Source organism: Ornithodoros turicata, chromosome 3 (assembly GCF_037126465.1).
Source record: "Ornithodoros turicata isolate Travis chromosome 3, ASM3712646v1, whole genome shotgun sequence".
Lineage (NCBI taxonomy): Eukaryota > Metazoa > Arthropoda > Arachnida > Ixodida > Argasidae > Ornithodoros > Ornithodoros turicata.
The window spans coordinates 56,857,301-56,879,823 of NC_088203.1; the positions used below are offsets into that span (position 1 = coordinate 56,857,301).

General features: G+C 49.1%; 2 protein-coding genes and 25 non-coding genes across 27 annotated transcripts; all 27 read left to right on the forward strand.

The window, feature by feature from the left end:
• Nucleotides 1-2,524: 2,524 nt before the first annotated feature.
• Nucleotides 2,525-2,598, forward strand: Trnat-ugu (transfer RNA threonine (anticodon UGU)). Its single transcript has one exon. It is a non-coding gene; the product is annotated as a tRNA-Thr (tRNA).
• A 299-nt stretch (nucleotides 2,599-2,897) lies between these two features.
• On the forward strand, nucleotides 2,898-2,971 carry Trnat-agu (transfer RNA threonine (anticodon AGU)). The gene has a single exon. It is a non-coding gene; the product is annotated as a tRNA-Thr (tRNA).
• A 299-nt stretch (nucleotides 2,972-3,270) lies between these two features.
• Trnat-agu (transfer RNA threonine (anticodon AGU)) lies at nucleotides 3,271-3,344 on the forward strand. Its single transcript has one exon. It is a non-coding gene; the product is annotated as a tRNA-Thr (tRNA).
• Nucleotides 3,345-3,453: 109 nt separating this feature from the next.
• Nucleotides 3,454-3,527, forward strand: Trnat-agu (transfer RNA threonine (anticodon AGU)). The gene has a single exon. It is a non-coding gene; the product is annotated as a tRNA-Thr (tRNA).
• Nucleotides 3,528-3,636: 109 nt separating this feature from the next.
• Nucleotides 3,637-3,710, forward strand: Trnat-agu (transfer RNA threonine (anticodon AGU)). Its single transcript has one exon. It is a non-coding gene; the product is annotated as a tRNA-Thr (tRNA).
• Nucleotides 3,711-3,817: 107 nt separating this feature from the next.
• On the forward strand, nucleotides 3,818-3,891 carry Trnat-agu (transfer RNA threonine (anticodon AGU)). The gene has a single exon. It is a non-coding gene; the product is annotated as a tRNA-Thr (tRNA).
• A 490-nt stretch (nucleotides 3,892-4,381) lies between these two features.
• Nucleotides 4,382-4,455, forward strand: Trnat-agu (transfer RNA threonine (anticodon AGU)). The gene has a single exon. It is a non-coding gene; the product is annotated as a tRNA-Thr (tRNA).
• A 307-nt stretch (nucleotides 4,456-4,762) lies between these two features.
• On the forward strand, nucleotides 4,763-4,836 carry Trnat-agu (transfer RNA threonine (anticodon AGU)). The gene has a single exon. It is a non-coding gene; the product is annotated as a tRNA-Thr (tRNA).
• A 307-nt stretch (nucleotides 4,837-5,143) lies between these two features.
• On the forward strand, nucleotides 5,144-5,217 carry Trnat-agu (transfer RNA threonine (anticodon AGU)). Its single transcript has one exon. It is a non-coding gene; the product is annotated as a tRNA-Thr (tRNA).
• Nucleotides 5,218-5,334: 117 nt separating this feature from the next.
• On the forward strand, nucleotides 5,335-5,408 carry Trnat-agu (transfer RNA threonine (anticodon AGU)). The gene has a single exon. It is a non-coding gene; the product is annotated as a tRNA-Thr (tRNA).
• A 109-nt stretch (nucleotides 5,409-5,517) lies between these two features.
• On the forward strand, nucleotides 5,518-5,591 carry Trnat-agu (transfer RNA threonine (anticodon AGU)). The gene has a single exon. It is a non-coding gene; the product is annotated as a tRNA-Thr (tRNA).
• Nucleotides 5,592-5,698: 107 nt separating this feature from the next.
• On the forward strand, nucleotides 5,699-5,772 carry Trnat-agu (transfer RNA threonine (anticodon AGU)). The gene has a single exon. It is a non-coding gene; the product is annotated as a tRNA-Thr (tRNA).
• A 109-nt stretch (nucleotides 5,773-5,881) lies between these two features.
• Nucleotides 5,882-5,955, forward strand: Trnat-agu (transfer RNA threonine (anticodon AGU)). The gene has a single exon. It is a non-coding gene; the product is annotated as a tRNA-Thr (tRNA).
• Nucleotides 5,956-6,445: 490 nt separating this feature from the next.
• On the forward strand, nucleotides 6,446-6,519 carry Trnat-ugu (transfer RNA threonine (anticodon UGU)). Its single transcript has one exon. It is a non-coding gene; the product is annotated as a tRNA-Thr (tRNA).
• Nucleotides 6,520-6,635: 116 nt separating this feature from the next.
• Trnat-agu (transfer RNA threonine (anticodon AGU)) lies at nucleotides 6,636-6,709 on the forward strand. The gene has a single exon. It is a non-coding gene; the product is annotated as a tRNA-Thr (tRNA).
• Nucleotides 6,710-7,008: 299 nt separating this feature from the next.
• Nucleotides 7,009-7,082, forward strand: Trnat-agu (transfer RNA threonine (anticodon AGU)). The gene has a single exon. It is a non-coding gene; the product is annotated as a tRNA-Thr (tRNA).
• Nucleotides 7,083-7,199: 117 nt separating this feature from the next.
• On the forward strand, nucleotides 7,200-7,273 carry Trnat-agu (transfer RNA threonine (anticodon AGU)). Its single transcript has one exon. It is a non-coding gene; the product is annotated as a tRNA-Thr (tRNA).
• A 109-nt stretch (nucleotides 7,274-7,382) lies between these two features.
• Nucleotides 7,383-7,456, forward strand: Trnat-agu (transfer RNA threonine (anticodon AGU)). The gene has a single exon. It is a non-coding gene; the product is annotated as a tRNA-Thr (tRNA).
• Nucleotides 7,457-7,573: 117 nt separating this feature from the next.
• On the forward strand, nucleotides 7,574-7,647 carry Trnat-agu (transfer RNA threonine (anticodon AGU)). The gene has a single exon. It is a non-coding gene; the product is annotated as a tRNA-Thr (tRNA).
• A 432-nt stretch (nucleotides 7,648-8,079) lies between these two features.
• Nucleotides 8,080-8,153, forward strand: Trnat-agu (transfer RNA threonine (anticodon AGU)). The gene has a single exon. It is a non-coding gene; the product is annotated as a tRNA-Thr (tRNA).
• Nucleotides 8,154-8,452: 299 nt separating this feature from the next.
• Trnat-agu (transfer RNA threonine (anticodon AGU)) lies at nucleotides 8,453-8,526 on the forward strand. The gene has a single exon. It is a non-coding gene; the product is annotated as a tRNA-Thr (tRNA).
• Nucleotides 8,527-8,654: 128 nt separating this feature from the next.
• Trnat-agu (transfer RNA threonine (anticodon AGU)) lies at nucleotides 8,655-8,728 on the forward strand. Its single transcript has one exon. It is a non-coding gene; the product is annotated as a tRNA-Thr (tRNA).
• A 1,237-nt stretch (nucleotides 8,729-9,965) lies between these two features.
• On the forward strand, nucleotides 9,966-10,039 carry Trnat-ugu (transfer RNA threonine (anticodon UGU)). Its single transcript has one exon. It is a non-coding gene; the product is annotated as a tRNA-Thr (tRNA).
• A 371-nt stretch (nucleotides 10,040-10,410) lies between these two features.
• Nucleotides 10,411-11,568, forward strand: LOC135389504 (uncharacterized). The gene has a single exon (XM_064619545.1). The coding sequence runs from the start codon at nucleotides 10,411-10,413 to the stop codon at nucleotides 11,566-11,568; it is 1,158 nt and encodes a 385-aa protein (XP_064475615.1).
• A 7-nt stretch (nucleotides 11,569-11,575) lies between these two features.
• On the forward strand, nucleotides 11,576-12,334 carry LOC135389505 (uncharacterized). Its single transcript, XM_064619546.1, has one exon. The coding sequence runs from the start codon at nucleotides 11,576-11,578 to the stop codon at nucleotides 12,332-12,334; it is 759 nt and encodes a 252-aa protein (XP_064475616.1).
• Nucleotides 12,335-20,210: 7,876 nt separating this feature from the next.
• Trnat-agu (transfer RNA threonine (anticodon AGU)) lies at nucleotides 20,211-20,284 on the forward strand. Its single transcript has one exon. It is a non-coding gene; the product is annotated as a tRNA-Thr (tRNA).
• A 1,629-nt stretch (nucleotides 20,285-21,913) lies between these two features.
• On the forward strand, nucleotides 21,914-21,987 carry Trnat-agu (transfer RNA threonine (anticodon AGU)). The gene has a single exon. It is a non-coding gene; the product is annotated as a tRNA-Thr (tRNA).
• The last annotated feature ends 536 nt before the right edge of the window (nucleotides 21,988-22,523 follow it).

Below are 22,523 nucleotides of genomic sequence, written 5' to 3' on the forward strand. Positions count from 1 at the left end.
TCGTTGATGCGCTCTTGTACTGTACGCTTCGCTCCCATTATCCTGTCTTCCAGAACTTCCTTGAAGAGCGCAGTCTTGGTGGTCCTTACCAGTCTCTCTGCAGCTCCGTTGGAAGCAGCGTGGTATGGAGGTGTTCGAGTATGTCTGATTCCTCGCTGTCGCAGGAACTCTTGAAATTCCTCAGAGGCGAACTGTGGCCCGTCGTCTGTTACCAATTCTTCAGGGTAACCATAGGATGCAAAAAGGGCGTCCAACCTCTTCAGTGTGCTCGTAGTAGTCGTATTCATACAGAAAACCTCAACCCATTTCGAGTAGGCGTCGACCAGCACCAGCAAATTTACGCCGTCCTTGAGAGCATAGTCCACATGTATACGTTGCCAAACTCTTGTCGGGTATGACCAGGGCTGCAAAGGACCAACAGTCTTTGCCGGAAGAACACTTTGACAGATTTTGCAGCTCCGTACTGTGCTCTCTAGATCTTTGTCTAGACACAGCGGAATCGACGTCACGGGAGCCAGGGCAGTTTCAGCACGGCAGCTCACCAAGCCCCATCCAGCAGCCGGGATCAGCAACTGGCAGCGGAGACATGATGGACAGGGATAAGAAAACGCCTGACTCCAGCTTCGCTGAGGAAGAGGCGCCCAGCTTCTCCGGCTGTCAGTCTTGAGAACTTGATTTACCGTGACCTTATAGTCTCCGCAGATTCTGAGTCCGCCTCCACGCTTGGGAACCACTACGATAGGAGTTGCCCAGTCACTCTTCATCACTCGTCTCACGATGCCGTTGTTCTCCAATCTGCGCAGTTCTTCTGCAACAGCGTCCTTGATCGCGAAGGGAATGGGCCTTGCCTTGTAGTACATGGGCGAACTGTCGGCTTTTATGGCAACTTTGGCCTCGAAGTTTCTTATTACCCTAGGCGTGCTGCTGAAAACTTCAGGAAACTTGTCTTGTAGTAACTTCACTCTGCTGTCATCCGTGACAGCGCAAACAGTTCTCCAGTCGAGGTGTAACTTTTCAAGCCAGTCACGGCCTAGTAGCGTCGGCAAAGCCTTGTCGTCGTCTTTTACCACGAAGAGTGCTGCGCTGTGACCCATATGTTCCACGTTGACAACTGCCTCCCCTTTTAGTTTTAGCGGTTCACCGGTGTAGGTCCTTAGTGAGGCGTGCGTTGGCTCGCACTTGGTTCCTGCGAAATGCTCATTGTAGATTCTTTCGGGCATTAAGGTAACTGCTGCGCCTGTGCCCACGAGCATTGAAATTGGCGTTCCTTCAATGTTCAAAGAAACCTCGTAGCCATGCGGTTTCCCTGTTGCGTACATTACAACATGATAGATATGCGATTCCTCAGAATCCGCATCTGACGTTTCAACGTAGTGTACCGAGCTCTTTTTCTTTTCCGGACACATGGCCCGCAAGTGCCCAGTCTTCGCACATGTTCCGCATTTCGTGTTCCGATACCAGCACCTCGCGGGGTCGTGCCCCTTACCGCAACGATAACAGAAGCTCCTTTTCTGTGACGCATTGTCTTTTTTTACTTCAGTTACATGCCTTTTCTCTTTGGCGTTTCCGCGCACCGCGTTTATTTCAGCTGATCTGGGCTCTGCGGTGTGCAATTCCTTCGTCTGTCGTGCAGCGAGTTCTTTTTCAAGCGCGATTTTGCATGCGCCCTCAAATGTTAGGCTTTCCGTTGCAAAGAGGAGCCTCTGTGTCTCCTGATCGCGTAGCCCTGCAACAAGGCGGTCCCTCAGGGCATCATTCAGGAATGCTTTGAATTGGCAGTAACGTGCCAGATGCTTTAACTCGGTGACAAAATCTTTGACACTCTCTCCTTCTTGTTGGATCCGCCTATTGAATTTACAACGCTCTGCGATCACTGAGTATTCGGGACTGAAGTGGGCATCAAGCAACTTCCGTATTTCATCGAAAGTTTTGTCGATGGGGCTCTCCGGAACAAGAATTTTCTTGAGCTCCTCATAAGCGTGACCGCCCACTACATTCAGGAAGAGCTTCAACTTCTTTGTTCCTGGAACCTCATTTATGTCAACAAAATTTTCGAACCGCTCGAAATACGATTTGATATCGTCCCACTTCGGGTTGAACTCCGACATGCTTCCTAAACGTTGCGAAGCATGGGGTGTGGACATGTTGAAGCGTCTCACTTATCTGTTGCGCAGTTGTAGTCCGTTCAGTCCTTTTCCTGAGGCGGCTTGCAATGTTACTTCTTGGCATGCTGTTGGGTCGGCCTCTATCTACACGATAATTGAAGATCCCATCCTCGTCGCCAGTTGTTCTATATTAGCCACCGAAGACACGCCGATACCAAGCAAGCCCGAACAGCAAGTCTTTAATGTCCCAAGCAACCAAAAACAGTTCTACAAGCTGGCACGTGCCTCGTGCCTCTAACCTTCTCGTCGTCTTTATCGTTATATGGCATCGTTATCATCGTCTTTATCGTTATCTACGCACGGTGTGGCCTCGTTTTTCGCTCCGCGACATCGCATTGCAATTTGCTTTTCCTCAAAAAGGCGCCGTGGCTTAGGTGGTTAAAGCGCCTGTCTTGTAAACAGGAGATCGAGGGGTCGACTCCCTCCGGTGCCTACCTGTCCCAGCTTTTGTGTGATTGTGTTATAGTCAGGTAGATTCTCTTGTCTATGCACGGCGTGGCCTCGTTTTTAGCACCGCGACATCCCATTGCAATTTGCTTTCCACAGAAAGGCGCCGTGGCTTAGGTGGTTAAAGCGCGTGTCTAGTAAACAGGAGATCGAGGGTTCGACTCCCTGTGGTGCTTACCTGTCCCGTCTTTTGTGTTATTGTCAGGTAGATTTTCTTCTCTACGCACCGCGTGGCCTCGTTTTTAGCTCCGCGACATCGCATTGCAATTTGCTTTTCCACAAAAAGGCGCCGTGGCATAGGTGGTTAAAGCGCCTGTCTAGTAAACAGGAGATCGAGGGTTCGACTCCCTCCGGTGCCTACCTGTCCCATCTTTTGTGTGATTGTGTTATAGTCGGGTAGATTCTCTTGACTAAACCCTGGTTGGGATCGTTTTTAGCTCCGCGACATCGCATTGCAATTCGCTTTCCACAGAACGGCGCCGTGGCATAGGTGGTTAAAGCGCCTGTCTAGTAAACAGGAGATCGAGGGCTCGACTCCCTGTGGTGCCTACCTGTCCCGTCTTTTGTGTTATTGTCAGGTAGATTCTCTTCTCTACGCACCGCGTGGCCTCGTTTTTCGCTCCGCGACATCGCATTGCAATTTGCTTTTCCACAAAAAGGCGCCGTGGCTTAGGTGGTTAAAGCGCCTGTCTAGTAAACAGGAGATCGAGGGTTCTACTCCCTCCGGTGCCTACCTATCCCATCTTTTGTGTTATTGTCAGGTAGATTCTCTTCTCTACGCACCGCGTGGCCTCGTTTTTCGCTCCGCGACATCGCATTGCAATTTGCTTTTCCACAAAAAGGCGCCGTGGCTTAGGTGGTTAAAGCACCTGTCTAGTAAACAGGAGATCGAGGGTTCTACTCCCTCCGGTGCCTACCTATCCCATCTTTTGTGTTATTGTCAGGTAGATTCTCTTCTCTACGCACCGCGTGGCCTCGTTTTTCGCTCCGCGACATCGCATTGCAATTTGCTTTTCCACAAAAAGGCGCCGTGGCTTAGGTGGTTAAAGCGCCTGTCTAGTAAACAGGAGATCGAGGGTTCGACTCCCTCCGGTGCCTACCTGTCCCGTCTTTTGTGTCATTGTCAGGTAGATTCTCTTCTCCACGCACCGCGTGGCCTCTTTTCGCTCCGCGACATCGCATTGCAATTTGCTTTTCCACAAAAAGGCGCCGTGGCTTAGGTGGTTAAAGCGCCTGTCTAGTAAACAGGAGATAGAGGGTTCGACTCCCTCCGGTGCCTACCTGTCCCATCTTTTGTGTTATTGTCAGGTAGATTCTCTTCTCTACGCACCGCGTGGCCTCGTTTTTCGCTCCGCGACATCGCATTGTAATTTGCTTTTCCAGAAAAAGGCGCCGTGGCTTAGGTGGTTAAAGCGCCTGTCTAGTAAACAGGAGATCGAGGATTCGATTTCCTCTGCTGTCAACCTGTCCTATCTTTCGTGTGATTGTGTTATTGTCAGGTAGATTCTCTTGTCTACGCACGGTGTGGCCTCGTTTTTCGCTCCGCGACATCGCATTGCAATTTGCTTTTCCTCAAAAAGGCGCCGTGGCTTAGGTGGTTAAAGCGCCTGTCTTGTAAAGAGGAGATCGAGGGGTCGACTCCCTCCGGTGCCTACCTGTCCCAGCTTTTGTGTGATTGTGTTATAGTCAGGTAGATTCTCTTGTCTATGCACGGCGTGGCCTCGTTTTTAGCACCGCGACATCCCATTGCAATTTGCTTTCCACAGAAAGGCGCCGTGGCTTAGGTGGTTAAAGCGCCTGTCTAGTAATCAGGAGATCGAGGATTCGATTTCCTCTGGTGTCAACCTGTCCTATCTTCCGTGTGATTGTGTTATTGTCAGGTAGATTCTCTTGTCTACGCACGGTGTGGCCTCGTTTTTCGCTCCGCGACATCGCATTGCAATTTGCTTTTCCTCAAAAAGGCGCCGTGGCTTAGGTGGTTAAAGCGCCTGTCTTGTAAAGAGGAGATCGAGGGGTCGACTCCCTCCGGTGCCTACCTGTCCCAGCTTTTGTGTGATTGTGTTATAGTCAGGTAGATTCTCTTGTCTATGCACGGCGTGGCCTCGTTTTTAGCACCGCGACATCCCATTGCAATTTGCTTTCCACAGAAAGGCGCCGTGGCTTAGGTGGTTAAAGCGCCTGTCTAGTAATCAGGAGATCGAGGATTCGATTTCCTCTGGTGTCAACCTGTCCTATCTTCCGTGTGATTGTGTTATTGTCAGGTAGATTCTCTTGTCTACGCACGGTGTGGCCTCGTTTTTCGCTCCGCGACATCGCATTGCAATTTGCTTTTCCTCAAAAAGGCGCCGTGGCTTAGGTGGTTAAAGCGCCTGTCTTGTAAAGAGGAGATCGAGGGGTCGACTCCCTCCGGTGCCTACCTGTCCCAGCTTTTGTGTGATTGTGTTATAGTCAGGTAGATTCTCTTGTCTATGCACGGCGTGGCCTCGTTTTTAGCACCGCGACATCCCATTGCAATTTGCTTTCCACAGAAAGGCGCCGTGGCTTAGGTGGTTAAAGCGCCTGTCTAGTAATCAGGAGATCGAGGATTCGATTTCCTCTGGTGTCAACCTGTCCTATCTTCCGTGTGATTGTGTTATTGTCAGGTAGATTCTCTTGTCTACGCACGGTGTGGCCTCGTTTTTCGCTCCGCGACATCGCATTGCAATTTGCTTTTCCACAAAAAGGCGCCGTGGCTTAGGTGGTTAAAGCACCTGTCTAGTAAACAGGAGATCGAGGGTTCTACTCCCTCCGGTGCCTACCTATCCCATCTTTTGTGTTATTGTCAGGTAGATTCTCTTCTCTACGCACCGCGTGGCCTCGTTTTTCGCTCCGCGACATCGCATTGCAATTTGCTTTTCCACAAAAAGGCGCCGTGGCTTAGGTGGTTAAAGCGCCTGTCTAGTAAACAGGAGATCGAGGGTTCGACTCCCTCCGGTGCCTACCTGTCCCGTCTTTTGTGTCATTGTCAGGTAGATTCTCTTCTCCACGCACCGCGTGGCCTCTTTTCGCTCCGCGACATCGCATTGCAATTTGCTTTTCCACAAAAAGGCGCCGTGGCTTAGGTGGTTAAAGCGCCTGTCTAGTAAACAGGAGATAGAGGGTTCGACTCCCTCCGGTGCCTACCTGTCCCATCTTTTGTGTTATTGTCAGGTAGATTCTCTTCTCTACGCACCGCGTGGCCTCGTTTTTCGCTCCGCGACATCGCATTGTAATTTGCTTTTCCAGAAAAAGGCGCCGTGGCTTAGGTGGTTAAAGCGCCTGTCTAGTAAACAGGAGATCGAGGATTCGATTTCCTCTGGTGTCAACCTGTCCTATCTTTCGTGTGATTGTGTTATTGTCAGGTAGATTCTCTTGTCTACGCACGGTGTGGCCTCGTTTTTCGCTCCGCGACATCGCATTGCAATTTGCTTTTCCTCAAAAAGGCGCCGTGGCTTAGGTGGTTAAAGCGCCTGTCTTGTAAAGAGGAGATCGAGGGGTCGACTCCCTCCGGTGCCTACCTGTCCCAGCTTTTGTGTGATTGTGTTATAGTCAGGTAGATTCTCTTGTCTATGCACGGCGTGGCCTCGTTTTTAGCACCGCGACATCCCATTGCAATTTGCTTTCCACAGAAAGGCGCCGTGGCTTAGGTGGTTAAAGCGCGTGTCTAGTAAACAGGAGATCGAGGGTTCGACTCCCTGTGGTGCTTACGTGTCCCGTCTTTTGTGTTATTGTCAGGTAGATTTTCTTCTCTACGCACCGCGTGGCCTCGTTTTTAGCTCCGCGAAATCGCATTGCAGTTTGCTTTTCCTCAAAAAGGCGCCGTGGCTTAGGTGGTTAAAGCGCCTGTCTTGTAAACAGGAGATCGAGGGGTCGACTCCCTCCGGTGCCTACCTGTCCCAGCTTTTGTGTGATTGTGTTATAGTCAGGTAGATTATCTTGTCTATGCACGTCGTGGCCTCGTTTTTAGCACCGCGACATCCCATTGCAATTTGCTTTCCACAGAAAGGCGCCGTGGCATAGGTGGTTAAAGCGCCTGTCTAGTAAACAGGAGATCGAGGGTTCGACTCCCTCCGGTGCCTACCTGTCCCATCTTTTGTGTGATTGTGTTATAGTCGGGTAGATTCTCTTGACTAAACCCTGGTTGGGATCGTTTTTAGCTCCGCGACATCGCATTGCAATTCGCTTTCCACAGAACGGCGCCGTGGCATAGGTGGTTAAAGCGCCTGTCTAGTAAACAGGAGATCGAGGGCTCGACTCCCTGTGGTGCCTACCTGTCCCGTCTTTTGTGTTATTGTCAGGTAGATTCTCTTCTCTACGCACCGCGTGGCCTCGTTTTTCGCTCTGCGACATCGCATTGCAATTTGCTTTTCCACAAAAAGGCGCCGTGGCTTAGGTGGTTAAAGCGCCTGTCTAGTAAACAGGAGATCGAGGATTCGATTTCCTCTGGTGTCAACCTGTCCTATCTTCCGTGTGATTGTGTTATTGTCAGGTAGATTCTCTTGTCTACGCACGGTGTGGCCTCGTTTTTCGCTCCGCGACATCGCATTGCAATTTGCTTTTCCACAAAAAGGCGCCGTGGCTTAGGTGGTTAAAGCACCTGTCTAGTAAACAGGAGATCGAGGGTTCGACTCCCTCCGGTGCCTACCTGTCCCATCTTTTGTGTTATTGTCAGGTAGATTCTCTTCTCTACGCACCGCGTGGCCTCGTTTTTCGCTCCGCGACATCGCATTGCAATTTGCTTTTCCACAAAAAGGCGCCGTGGCTTAGGTGGTTAAAGCGCCTGTCTAGTAAACAGGAGATCGAGGATTCGATTTCCTCTGGTGTCAACCTGTCCTATCTTTCGTGTGATTGTGTTATTGTCAGGTAGATTCTCTTGTCTACGCACGGTGTGGCCTCGTTTTTCGCTCCGCGACATCGCATTGCAATTTGCTTTTCCACAAAATGGCGCCGTGGCTTAGGTGGTTAAAGCGCCTGTCTAGTAAACAGGAGATCGAGGGTTCGACACCCTCCGGTGCCTACCTGTCCCATCTTTTGTGTTATTGTCAGGTAGATTCTCTTCTCTACGCACCGCGTGGCCTCGTTTTTAGCTCCGCGACATCGCATTGCAATTTGCTTTTCCTCAAAAAGGCGCCGTGGCTTAGGTGGTTAAAGCGCTTGTCTAGTAAACAGGAGATCGAGGGTTCGACTCTCTCTGGTGTATACCTGTCCCATCTTTCGTGTGATTGTGTTATTGTCAGGTAGATTCTCTTCTCTACGCACGGCGTTGCCTACAGTCTGCGAAAGGCTGAATGTTTTGTAGAAATTGTGTTATTAACGTGTCCGGTATAGAGGAGAAACACCATATTCTCTCTCTGTGATTTTGTCGTATGTCGTATTGTGTATTGTGAGGTATTGAGTCGACGTGACTCCGAGTAGTAAGCTCTGAAAAATAAAGGTGGAAAAGAAAAAAAGCGCCATAGCTTAGGTGGTTAAAGCACTTGTCTAGTAAACAGGAGATCGAGGGTTCGACTCCCTCTGGTGTCTACCTGTCCTATCTTTCGTGTTATTGTCAGGTAGATTCTCTTGTCTACGCACGGCGTGGCCTCGTTTTTAGCTCCGCGACATCGCATTTCAATTTGCTTTCCACAGAAAGGCGCCGAGGCTTAGGTGGTTAAAGCGCTTGTCAAGTAAACAGGAGATCGAGGGTTCGACTCCCTCTGGTGTCTACCTGTCCTATCTTTCGTGTGATTGTGTTATCGTCAGGTAGATTCTCTTCTCTACGCACCGCGTGGCGTCGTTTTTAGCTCCGCGACATCGCATTGCAATTTGCTTTTTCACAAAAAGGCGCCGTGGCTTAGGTGGTTAAAGCGCCTGTCTAGTAAACAGGAGATCGAGGGTTCGACTCCCTCCAGTGCCTACCTGTCCCATCTTTTGTGTGATTGTGTTATAGTCAGGTAGATTCTCTTGACTAAACCCTGGTTGGGATCGTTTTTAGCTCCGCGACATCGCATTGCAATTCGCATTGCAATTCGCTTTCCACGGAAAGGCGCCGTGGCTTAGGTGGTTAAAGCGCCTGTTTAGTAAACAGGAGATCGAGGGTTCAACTCCCTCCGGTGCCTACCTGAACCATCTTTCGTGTTATTGTCAGGTAGATTCTCTTCTCTAAGCACGGCGTGGCCTCGTTTTTAGCTCCGCGACATCGCATTTCAATTTGCTTTCCACAGAAAGGCGCCGTGGCTTAGGTGGTTAAAGCGCTTGTCTAGTAAACAGGAGATCGAGGGTTCCACTCCCTCTGCTGTCTACCTGTCCTACCTTTCGTGTGATTGTGTTATCGTCAGGTAGATTCTCTTCTCTACGCACCGCGTGGCCTCGTTTTTAGCTCCGCGACATCGCATTTCAATTTGTTTTCCACAGAAAGGCGCCGTGGCTTAGGTGGTTAAAGCGCTTGTCTAGTAAACAGGAGATCGAGGGTTCCACTCCTTCTGCTGTCTACCTGTCCTATCTTTCGTGTGATTGTGTTATCGTCAGGTAGATTCTTTTCTCTACGCACCGCGTGGCCTCGTTTTTAGCTCCGCGACATCGCATTTCAATTTGCTTTCCACAGAAAGGCGCCGTGGCTTAGGTGGTTAAAGCGCTTGTCTAGTAAACAGGAGATCGAGGGTTCCACTCCTTCTGCTGTCTACCTGTCCTATCTTTCGTGTGATTGTGTTATCGTCAGGTAGATTCTCTTCTCTACGCACCGCGTGGCCTCGTTTTTAGCTCCGCGACATCGCATTTCAATTTGCTTTCCACAGAAAGGCGCCGTGGCTTAGGTGGTTAAAGCGCTTGTCTAGTAAACAGGAGATCGAGGGTTCCACTCCCTCTGGTGTCTACCTGTCCTATCTTTCGTGTGATTGTGTTATCGTCAGGTAGATTCTCTTCTCTACGCACGGCGTGGCCTCGTTTTTAGCTCCGCGACATCGCATTTCAATTTGCTTTCCACAGAAAGGCGCCGTGGCTTAGGTGGTTAAAACGCTTGTCTAGTAAACAGGAGATCGAGGGTTCCACTCCTTCTGCTGTCTACCTGTCCTATCTTTCGTGTGATTGTGTTATCGTCAGGTAGATTCTCTTCTCTACGCACCGCGTGGCCTCGTTTTTAGCTCCGCGACATCGCATTTCAATTTGCTTTCCACAGAACGGCGCGCTGGCTTGGTTAAATCGCCTGTCTAGTAAACAGGAGATCGAGGGTTCGACTCCCTGCGGTGCCTACCTGTCCGATCTTTTGTGTTATTGTCAGGTAGATTCTCTTCTCCACGCACCGCGTGGCCTCGTTTTTAGCTCCGCGAAATCGCATTGCAATTTGCTTTTCCTCAAAAAGGCGCCGTGGCTTAAGTGGTTAAAGCGCCTGTCTTGTAAACAGGAGATCGAGGGGTCGACTCCCTCCGGTGCCTACCTGTTCCAGCTTTTGTGTGATTGTGTTATAGTCAGGTAGATTCTCTTGTCTATGCACGGCGTGGCCTCGTTTTTAGCTTCGCGACATCGCATTGCAATTTGCTTTCCACAGAAATGCGCCGTGGCTTAGGTGGTTAAAGCGCTTGTCTAGTAAACAGGAGATCAAGGGTTCGGCATACCTTTGGTGTCTACGTGTCCCATCTTTCGTGCGATTGTGTTATTGTAAGGTAGATTCTCATGTCTATGCACGGCGTGGCCTCGTTTTTAGCACCGCGACATCCCATTGCAATTTGCTTTCGACAGAAAGGCGCCGTGGCTTAGGTGGTTAAAGCATTCTACTTCCGGCTTTCGTTGGTGTAGGACGTTGAAAATGAGCTCCGTTGGAGTGCCTTCTACGGCTAGGCCTAGCCGGGATTACCATGGATTCAACGATACTTTGCGGAAGGATGACTACCGCCTTGTTCTGCCAACACTACCCAGGGGAAAATTCGCACTGTATACTGTCGCTCTTCACGCGGATTTATTGCAACGACCATACCGACGAGAGGACTTCAAGCCAGCGCTGAAAACAACTTTGAATCCGGAAGATATTGCATCATTCGGAGTCTACCAAATGAACCACGTGTGGGTGTTAACAACACGTTCAGCTCAGGCAAAACAGAAACTTTTGGAAATTGGTGAGTGCTCTGTAAAAGGACGAAAGTGTTTGATCCTCGACACGTCACCTAAAGAAGTTCGCGCAAAGCTTCATTGGATACCTTTCCATACGCCGGACGAGGAAGTCAGGATGGCACTCTCACCGTTTGGCTCCGATATTGTGGTGAAAAGAGAGGTATGGAATGATGATTTCTTTAAGAACACTGAAACTACAGAACGCACGGTCACAATGCGGTTGAAAGACGGTGTTAGTGTCGACAATATCCCGCATCAGTTAAGGATTCTGGGGAACCTCACGCTTGTGTCAATTGCGGGAAGACCCCCACTGTGTCTTCGGTGTCGACAAACAGGACACATCCGACGGCAATGCAGGACACCAAAATGCGAAGCGTGCAGACGCTTTGGGCACGACAAGGACAGCTGTCTCAAAACCTACGCTGATCGTACCAAAGTAACAGTTGAAGATAACCACTTAGAAGACCTTATCATGGATGTTGCAGAAACTGCTGCCACTTCACAAGAAGCAAAGGATGATTCACAACGTCAGCCGCAAGGCCGTCCCGCTATGCGGGAACATGCGTCGGATAGTACCTGTCCAAATGATTTGATTCAAGGGCAATCTCAAGATAGGGGTCACAAACAAGTAACGGAGGGCGATAAGGCTGCAAGCGCCGCGAAGAGCATAGGCAACAACGGTAATAGAACAGGAAAAGAACCAGATGTTTCTAAGGCAGAAGCAGAAAACACCACGGCAGCGCCGGCGGACACAAAAAGCGGGAATGCCTGGAAAATGATTCCCGGAAAACGAACTAAAATAGCCAAACCAAAGGTACCGTACGACCCAAGGGATAGGGGACAAGCTCAAAATTAAACAAAGTATGCAGGAAAAGCTGATTGTTGGTACGCTGAATGTCGTCAGCTTAGTCAGTCGCAAACGGAAACAGTGGTTGCTTCAGCTGATGTGGGAGAAGAGGATTGATATTCTATGTGCGCAGGAAACAAAAATTGAGACGGACTCTCAGGAAGAAGAGCTTATAGCGTTTTACAAGAATAGCTTCCAGGTGTTCCATTCCAAGGCGAGGGAGGGAAGGAATGGCACAGCGGTGTTTGTCAGAAGAAGGCACTATCTAAGAGTGGTCCCTGACATTGGTCACGACATGGAAGGGAGAGTGAGTTCTGTTGATTGTCTGTTTGGGAGTAACCTGATTAGGATTATATCCGTATACGCACCAAACTCAACGTCCGAAAGGAAATTATTTTTTGAATACCTGCAGACCTTTCTGCGCACATCGGCCAATATTTTCTTGTGCGGCGATTACAACTGTGTCCTTTCGCAACGCGACAGGCTAGGAAAATGCAGAATCAACGACTGTAGCACAACTGAACTTCGCAGACTCCTCCATGTGAACAACTTGGTAGATGCAAAGGAGGCAACGGGGAACTCGGACATTCAGTTCACGCACTGGCAAGACAAGTCTCATGCGCGACTGGATAGAATTTATATCTCCGGGGAGAGCAAAGTTAGCTGCGCCTACAGCCACATCACGCCGGTTGCTTTTTCAGACCACGCGCTTGTGACACTGGCTGTCCAGACCACCAAACGGTGGACGCAAGAAAACAGAAATACGCTCCCGTGAAAATTGAATGAAAGCATATTGAGAGAGGAAAAATGCAACAGGGAAGTCGGCGAAATGATCAGCGCACTAAAGGAGCAAGGACCGATTGACGCCTGTATATGGGAGGCTTTTAAGCAGCGACTAAAAGAGTACCTTATCAAGGCTTCTCAGGAGTATGCCAGAGACAGACGGGAGGAGAAGAATGCCCTCGCTGAGACGCTCAAGACATTAATAAAAGAGGAGGAAAGAAGTCCCGGCCTGTTTGGTGAGGATATAAAGGAGTGCAAGATGGAACTCCTAAAGCTCATGGAAAATGATATTCGTGGCTCGATGATAAGAAGCAGGCAGGCCATCGTTGATAATGAAGAACAGCCTGTCAAGGTTTTCCTAAGCTTGGAAAGAAAGCGCTCGAAAGATAAGACAGTAACGGAGATAATGAGCAATGGGAAAGTTGTTTCTGATCCCCATGCCATAGAAGAGGAATTTATGAACGCTTACACGGACTTGTTTAGCATACCAGAGACAAAAGGAGGTGAGAACCTGGATAGTTTCGCCCGTCCTATTCCCGTCATCAGCCAGGAGAAAAGGGATAAACTAGAAGAACCGATCTGCGTGGATGAAGTCATTTGGGCTATCAAAAAGCTGCCATCGAATAAAGCGCCAGGAGTGGACGGCATTGGCCCCAGCATCTACAAAATGTTCTTAAATGATATGGCAGAGATATTGTCTCAAGTGTTCTCGGATATTTACAAACGAGGCCTCATGCCACCTTCGATGCGACGGGCACTGACGGTGTTAATTCCGAAGAAGACCGAGAGCGGGGCCCCGCGAGAAGTTAAGGATTACCGTTCCATCAGTCTCCTTTCAACGGACTACAAGATTTTAGCGAAAATATTGGCTCGTCGTCTTGGTCTCGTTCTAGGGGATGTCATAGGTGAGCATCAAACGTACGGCATCAAAGGCAGGTCGATTGCGAAGAATCTTCACCTGATGCGAACTGTTTGGGAAGCTGCAAGTACGATGGATGAGCCAGCTGCTGTTCTACAGGCAGATCTTAGTCAAGCCTTTGATAGGGTGTTGCACAACTATCTACTTGGCCTGCTGAGGAAGTGTAACGTGGGCTTCTACATGCATCGGTGGATTCAGGTGTGTTACACGGATATAACGACGTCATTGATAGTCAACGGCAGGAGAACTAAAGAGATTCCCGTTCGACGATCGGTGAGGCAGGGATGTCCTTTATCCCCAATCTTATTCGCCCTCTACTTGGAACCTTTGTGCAGAAGCATAATAGACGATAAAAGTATACAAGGCTTCAGTCTTCATGGCAGTGAAATCAAGCTGATGAGCTATGCGGATGACTTAGCGATCATATGTACTTCTCAAGGTCAACTGACCAAATGCATAGAACACATTGACAACTTTTGTGCGAACTCCGGGGCGAAGCTCAACATGAAGAAAACCGAAGGAAGCTGGATTGGCAAATGGGAGCAGGCACCGCAAGATTTCCTGGGAGCGGCATGGACAGGAGAGATAAAACGGTATTTGGGAATCAGCTATGCAGAAGCACAGTGCGCCGATGACCACTGGAAAGCGAAGCTCGGCAAGTTTCAAGGAATTCTTCTACAGTGGAATGGGAGAGCAATATCCCTGGTAAACAAGAGCTACGTCTGCAATACCTCTGTCTATCCAGCTGTACTATATTATGCGCAAGCCTCCCCGTGCAAAGAGGCAACATCGCACCGAATCCATAGAATATTCGCAACGTTTATATGGCGCTCCAAGATGGAACGAATGAGGCGGACTAATCTCTTTCTCTGCCTGCAGAAGGGTGGCCTTGGACTAATCAACGTAGCAGTAAAACTGCTTGTACAACGGTTCCTGTATTTTCGGAACCAACGTAACCCGACGCTGAGAGCAGCGCTACAAACATACGGCTCTGTCTTCTTAGCACCCTGGGTGGTTTCAACTCGGCCAATCACGAAGAACAGAAAACAGCTCGGATTCTACAAGGAAATCGGAAAGGCTGTAGATTACTTTACAAAACGCTTTTCCTGGGATTATCTGGTGACAGTTAAAAAGAAGGTACTCTACTGGGATACCATCGACCTTGTCTTTCCGCCTCCAAGATACCGTGAGCTTGCAATCGGTAAATTCAAGGGCGACGTTCTCAGAAGGATTAGGAAGATGCCTGTATCGACCGCAGTGAAAGACACCTTCGTCATGTTCCACACTGAAACCCTTCCAGTTAAGACCTGGCAGCAAGAGAAAGGTTTTTCAATCCCATGGTCTTCGAAATGTGACATCTGCTATCTGGACCGAGAGACCTTACAACACGCCTTCCTAGAATGCCCAGCTGCAATCCAGTTTTGGAGCCTCGTACAGGATGTACTGGAAAGAGAAGTCTTCATTGAGTGGCACGAACTGAAGTTTTTGGAATTCGAGAACGCGAATCAGGACACGCCGGTGGACGTCATTGTGGCGATAGCAGTGTATGCTTGGTGGGCATATCGGAGAGATTTTGTTAGCTGCAAACCTCATCCTAGGAAACCCTGGAACACATTCCTCTGGCAGTTGCGCTGGACCGCTGAACTGATATGTGCAACCGAGAAAGACGGTCAACAGTACTGGAACAAACTTCTTAGAAGAATGGATTTGACACGGGATATGCCGCGGTCGAAGAGCGACCGTGCATGGCCACGGCTACAAGACGAGAGATAGGGGGACCTTGCAAGGATGCAAGATAACTTTTAACTGTACATATCTAAAGCAATAAATTAGAAGAAAAAAAAAGCTTAGGTGGTTAAAGCGCGTGTCTAGTAAACAGGAGATCGAGGGTTCGACTCCCTGTGGTGCCTACCTGTCCCGTCTTTTGTGTTATTGTCAGGTAGATTCTCTTCTCTACGCACCGCGTGGCCTCGTTTTTAGCTCCGCGACATCGCATTGCAATTTGCTTTTTCACAAAAAGGCGCCGTGGCTTAGGTGGTTAAAGCGCCTGTCATTCTACTTCCGGCGCTCGTTGAGTACGGTTGTGGGAGTATGAGCTCCAGCGGAGCAGCATCAACGGCTAAGCCTAGCCGGGCTGAATCGTCGTCACTACAGGCTAACACGTCTCAAGGAACTTACAAAATCATCATGCCTACGTTACCCAAAGGAGATATCTCTCGTAATACGGTGTTCCTGCATGCCGACCCGTCGGCGCGACCGTACAAGGTGCAGGATTTTGTGGAACCGCTTCGAAGGGTCGTCAACAACAAGGACATCGCAGGATTTGGATCATATCTATTCAATCATGTTTGGATCATCACCATGCATTCTGACGAAGAGAAAGAAAAACTGCGGAAAGCAGGTGAGTTGACAGTTAAAGGAAGACGATGCATTGTGGTCGACCCGAATTCCAATGTGATATCCTTGAAGCTACACTGGCTGCCGACAAATGTTCCAGACGAGGTTGTGCGGCGTACTTTATCGTTGTACGGAACAGCAAAAGAAGTTGTGAGAGAAAAATGGAAACTGCCAGGTCTCGAGGGAGTAGAAACGACGACACGTTCCGTGGTCTTGCATCTCAAGGAAGGTTGCACGACGGAAAGCATCCCTTATCAACTAAAAATTATGGGAGCGACGGTGCTCGTGTCTGTACCGGGGAAGGCACCTTTATGCTTGCGGTGCAAGCAGGTCGGACACATACGAAGTCAATGTCGAACTGAATACTGTAGAACATGTAAAGGTTTTGGGCACATTGCTGAGGACTGCGTCCGTACCTATGCCGCAATGACAAGGGGTGCAGTGGAAAAACCAAACGCAGACATGGTAATGGATGTGCAGGACACAGAGGCTACAATGCAAGACAATGAAGAGCCAGTGCAGAAAGCAGGCATTTCCGACAGCGGAGAGACTGAAAATGAAGTTGTGGAAAAGGCGCAGGAGACTGACAAGGAACGACAGGGAAAGGAGCCGCAGCGAATGGACTGGTCTCGAGAAGAGGACCCGCTAGGAAAAAGGAAAGGGACTGATACTGAAGAAAAGGTGGGAGACGCAAGGCAGGACGAATCAGGGAAGTGGCAAACTCCATTGAACAAGAAATCGAGGCAGGGGCATCAGTCTATGACACAGTTGCCACTAGAAGAAGCGGGGTCATCCCAGCTCGATGACCCGGGGTTTTTTTGATCGGAAGTGCATGAGGGCATTTTAACGAAGTAAGAAGATGACAAGACACCGTCATATCAAAGTTGCAACACTAAACGTCGTCAGCCTCCTTTCGAGAAGACGGATGCATTGGGTGGCGAACTTGTTATCTTCCGAAAACGTTGATGTGGCCTGCCTTCAGGAAACCAAAGTTGCAACTGCAGTTGACGAAAAGGAACTGGTTAATTTTTTTAAATCCAATTTCTGGTGTTTTCCGTCCGCGGCAATCGGAAACAGTGCTGGAAGCCTTATCCTCGTTAGAAAGAGCTCGGGATTGGCGGATGTGGACAATGTGCTAGATCAAAGCGGACGGTTAAGTGTGGTGGACTGTGTGCATGGGCGAGGGATGCTACGCGTGATCTGTGTTTACGCTCCAAATGACCCCCCGGAGAGGAAATACTTCTTCTCTTCGCTCAAGCATTTCGTTAGTGTCCCTTGGAACGTCCTCTTGTGCGGAGACTTCAACTGTGTCTTAAGAAAAGAAGACTGCAGTACCGGACTGATAAGGAAGGACAGCAGCAGGAGAGAACTGGTCAAACTGACGCAAGAAGCTGATCTCGTCGACGTCTGGGAAGCATTTCCAAGAGGATCCATCACGTTCACGCACTTTCAAGGCAACTCACACGCAAGACTAGACAGAGTGTACGCGTCTGGATCGTTGCTCCCCATGCTAGGCAATTACGAGGTGAGGCCACAGGTTTTCTCGGGTCATTCGCTGGTGTGCATCACGGTCTGGCACAAGCCACGGGCGTGCAAGAGAGATAACAGGAAACGAAGCATGTGGAAGATGAATGAAGCTATGTTGGACGAAGACACATGCAGGGAAAGAATTCAGAAGATGATTGAAGAGTACCTGAGGGCTGGCAATATTGATGCCGTATCCTGGGAAGAGTTTAAACAAAAAATCAAGCTGACAGCTATGGAATATTCCCGAATCAGAAGGCTTGGAAAAGGGCAGCTGATAAAACAACTGACTGAAACCCTTACAAAGCTCGTGGAATGTGAATGTCAACAGCCAGGAACCTTCAAGGATGATATCAGAAAAGTAAATGATGAACTGCACAAGCTATATGAAGATAAACATCGCGGGGCTATGATCAGATGCAGGGTGCAGACAATCGCAAGAGAGGAGACACCGTACAAAGTTTTCCAGTTCAAAGAACGGCAACATGCAGAACACAACAAAATCAAACTGATTAAAGTGGGGGATAATCTGCTCAGTGAGGAGGAAGATATTGAAGAAGCCTTTTGTCAACATTATCGTAACCTGTTCAAAGAGAAGCCCAGCGAGCAATCGAAATACGGTACCTGGCTGGACGATTTCCCAGCTGTTGATCCACAGTGCCAGGAAATGATCAACGACGAGATTACCGAAGAGGAAATTAGAAGAGCGATAACACAGATGGGAAGGAACAAATCACCGGGGGTGGACGGTATTGGAGCATACTTCTATAAAACCTTTTGTGACCCACTCTGTACAATCTTGAAGGCCGTTTTCGAAGACATTGCTAGAAGAGGAATGCTTCCACCAAGCATGCGGCAGGCGCTCACAGTCCTAATACCGAAGCAAAGAGACAACCGTGAACATCCATCTGTCACAGACTACCGACCCATTAGTTTGCTATGCACGGATTATAAAATTATAGCCAAGGTTTTAGCTGCAAGGGTGGAAATTGGCGTCCGGGAAATTATTGGTAGGCACCAACCATATGGATTACGAGGACGGTCAATTTCCAGGAACCTCCATATTATGAGAACTGTCTGTGAAGTGGCTCAACTGACCTCCAAACCCTTGGCGGTGTTACAAACAGATCTGTCCCAGGCGTTTGACAGAGTATGCCATGCTTTTCTGTTCGCTGTGTTACATAGGTGCAAAATAGGAGACTTCCTATCAACATGGATTCGAACCTGCTACAATAACGTGATAGCGCGGCTCGTGGTGAATGGCAACGTGGGAAAAAGTATCCCAGTTTCCTCCTCAGTTAGGCAGGGGTGCCCACTGTCCCCGATACTTTTTGCTGTGTACCTGGAGCCATTGTGTAGGAAGATACTAACAAATGAACACATCGTAGGTCTCCAGATTGGTGCAGAACATGTCAAGTTGCTCGCATACGCAGATGATGTCGCAATAATATGTTCTTCGAGAAGTCAGGTATGTGCGGCAATTTCTACAATTCAGGACTACACGGAAGTGTCGGGGGCGGCGTTGAATTTACGAAAATCATCTGGATCCTGGTTAGGAAGCTGGCAATGCACTCCTCAGAAGTTCCTGCAGATTTCTTGGAAGACATCGATGACGAAATATCTTGGAGTTGACCTTAACGGGCAAGTTTGTGCGGAGGTTATGTGGACAAAAAAACTAAACTCTGTGGCCGGCAACCTAGTTCAATGGCACGGCAGATATATTTCCGTCTCCAACAGAGCCTACGTATGCAACTGTGTGCTATACCCTGCCCTTCTCTACGTAGCGCAGTGCATCAGTGTCAACGTAAGCGTCTGCAACAAGTTTCACAGGAAATGTGCAACCTTCATATGGGGATCACCGATGGAGTGCATGAGGAGGACTAACTTATTCTTCAGCCTAAGGAAAGGAGGAATCGGCTTGGTGAACCTTGCCATTAAACTGAAGGTCCACAGGTTCCTGTACTTCAGAAATCAACAGGACCCGTTCCTAAGAGCAGCGACGCAAGTCCTCGGTAATGCCTACCTCAGGCGGTGGACGGTGTCTGTACAAGATGTTTCTCGGCGTGCCAGGGTTCTATCCTTCTACAAGGAAATAGCGGAAGCAATAACATTTTTTGAAACACTGTTTTCCTGGGAGTATCTTGAAAACGTAAGACGGAAGAGGCTGTATTGGGATACAGTTGCTGCTGTCCTACCGACTCCCCTGTATAGACAATGCTCACCTCCCCAAGGCACGGAAGGCGTCTTGAAGAGAGTAAGAAGATTCAAAATACCGACAGGATCAAAGGACTGCTTCCCGTGAAGACGTGGCTGAGAAGGAAAGGTTTTGTAGTCCCTTGGGCTCTGAGCTGTACTTGTGCCCTGAAGAGAATGAGACATTGTTACATGTGTTTTTGCTGTGCAAGAGGGCTATTCAGTTCTGGGGAGCCTTCAAAGACTTCATCAATCAAGATGTGGAGCTGCGCTGGAGCCGTATGAAGTTTTTGCAGTTTGGTAGCGGACCCGATGGGGACGTAATGTCATCGCTTATCGTGCTCGGGTTGCATTCCATATGGCGCTTCAGAATGGACGAAGTCGAAGGACGAGAAAAGCTCACGCCTCCTCTGATCTGGTTCGAACGGAAGCTCCACTGGGTCGGAAGCGTGCTCACGGGGGAAGAACTGGAAGGACCCTGGAAGACAGTCATCGACCAACTGAAAACGGGTGAACTAAACATCCGCAGACAAGTATACGGAAGGGGAAGGATGCGCATTGCGGTGTAGATTGCCGTCTCCACCAGGCACAAGGAGTGCCGTGGTTTTAATGTAATTTTAATGCACTAAAAACGAATAAAAAACCGTACAAAAAAAAAAGGTGGTTAAAGCGCCTGTCTAGTAAACAGGAGATCGAGGGTTCGACTCCCTCCGGTGCCTACCTGTCCCATCTTTTGTGTGATTGTGTTATAGTCAGGTAGATTCTCTTGACTAAACCCTGGTTGGGATCGTTTTTAGCTCCGCGACATCGCATTGCAATTCGCTTTCCACAGAAAGGCGCCGTGGCTTAGGTGGTTAAAGCGCCTGTCTAGTAAACAGGAAATCGAGGGTTCGACTCCCACCGGTGCCTACCTGAACCATCTTTCGTGTTATTGTCAGGTAGATTCTCTTCTCTACGCACGGCGTGGCCTCGTTTTTAGCTCCGCGACATCGCATTTCAATTTGCTTTCCACAGAAAGGCGCCGTGGCTTAGGTGGTTAAAGCGCTTGTCTAGTAAACAGGAGATCGAGGGTTCCACTCCCTCTGCTGTCTACCTGTCCTATCTTTCGTGTGATTGTGTTATTGTCAGGTAGATTCTCTTCTCTACGCACCGCGTGGCCTCGTTTTTAGCTCCGCGACATCGCATTTCAATTTGCTTTCCACAGAAAGGCGCCGTGGCTTAGGTGGTGAAAGCGCTTGTCTAGTAAACAGGAGATCGAGGGTTCCACTCCCTCTGCTGTCTACCTGTCCTATCTTTCGTGTGATTGTGTTATTGTCAGGTAGATTCTCTTCTCTACGCACCTCGTGGCCTCGTTTTTAGCTCCCCGACATCGCATTTCAATTTGCTTTCCACAGAAAGGCGCCGTGGCTTAGGTGGTTAAAGCGCTTGTCTAGTAAACAGGAGATCGAGGGTTCGACTCCTTCTGGTGTCTACCTGTCCTATCTTTCGTGTGATTGTGTTATCGTCAGGTAGATTGTCTTCTCTACGCACCGCGTGGCCTCGTTTTTAGCTCCGCGACATCCCATTTCAATTTGCTTTCCACAGAAAGGCGCCGTGGCTTAGGTGGTTAAAGCGCTTGTCTAGTAAACAGGAGATCGAGGGTTCCACTCCCTCTGCTGTCTACCTGTCCTATCTTTCGTGTGATTGTGTTATCGTCAGGTAGATTCTCTTCTCTACGCACCGCGTGGCCTCGTTTTTAGCTCCGCGACATCGCATTTCAATTTGCTTTCCACAGAAAGGCGCCGTGGCTTAGGTGGTTAAAGCGCTTGTCTAGTAAACAGGAGATCGAGGGTTCCACTCCCTCTGCTGTCTACCTGTCCTATCTTTCGTGTGATTGTGTTATTGTCAGGTAGATTCTCTTCTCTACGCACCGCGTGGCCTCGTTTTTAGCTCCGCGACATCGCATTTCAATTTGCTTTCCACAGAAAGGAGCCGTGGCTTAGGTGGTTAAAGCGATAGTCTAGTAAACAGGAGATCGAGGGTTCGACTCCCTCTGGTGTCTACCTGTCCTATCTTTCGTGTGATTGTGTTATCGTCAGGTAGATTCTCTTATCTACGCACCGCGTGGCCTCGTTTTTAGCAACGCGACATCGCATTTCAATTTGCTTTCCACAGAAAGGCGCCGTGGCTTAGGTGGTTAAAGCGCTTGTCTAGTAAACAGGAGATCGAGGGTTCCACTCCCTCTGCTGTCTACCTGTCCTATCTTTCGTGTGATTGTGTTATTGTCAGGTAGATTCTCTTCTCTACGCACCGCGTGGCCTCGTTTTTAGCTCCGCGACATCGCATTTCAATTTGCTTTCCACAGAAAGGCGCCGTGGCTTAGGTGGTTAAAGCGCTTGTCTAGTAAACAGGAGATCGAGGGTTCCACTGCCTCTGCTGTCTACCTGTCCTATCTTTCGTGTGATTGTGTTATTGTCAGGTAGATTCTCTTCTCTACGCACGGCGTGGCCTCGTTTTTAGCTCCGCGACATCGCATTGCAATTTGCTTTTTCACAAAAAGGCGCCGTGGCTTAGGTGGTTAAAGCGCCTGTCTAGTAAACAGGAGATCGAGGGTTCGACTCCCTCCGGTGCCTACCTGTCCCATCTTTTGTGTGATTGTGTTATAGTCAGGTAGATTCTCTTGACTAAACCCTGGTTGGGATCGTTTTTAGCTCCGCGACATCGCATTGCAATTCGCATTGCAATTCGCATTGCAATTCGCTTTCCACATAAAGGCGCCGTGGCTTAGGTGGTTAAAGCGCTTGTCTAGTATACAGGAGATCGAGGGTTCCACTCCCTCTGCTGTCTACCTGTCCCTCTGCTGTCTACCTGTCCCATCTTTCGTGTGATTGTGTTATTCTCAGGTAGATTCTCTTCTCTACGCACCGCGTGGCCTCGTTTTTAGCTCCGCGACATCGCATTGCAATTTGCTTTCCACAGACAGGCGCCGTGGCTTAGGTGGTTAAAGCGCTTGCCTAGTAAACAGGAGATCGAGGGTTCCACTCCCTCTGCTGTCTACCTGTCCTATCTTTCGTGTGATTGTGTTATTGTCAGGTAGATTCTCTTCTCTACGCACGGCGTGGCCTCGTTTTTAGCTCCGCGACATCGCATTGCAATTTGCTTTTTCACA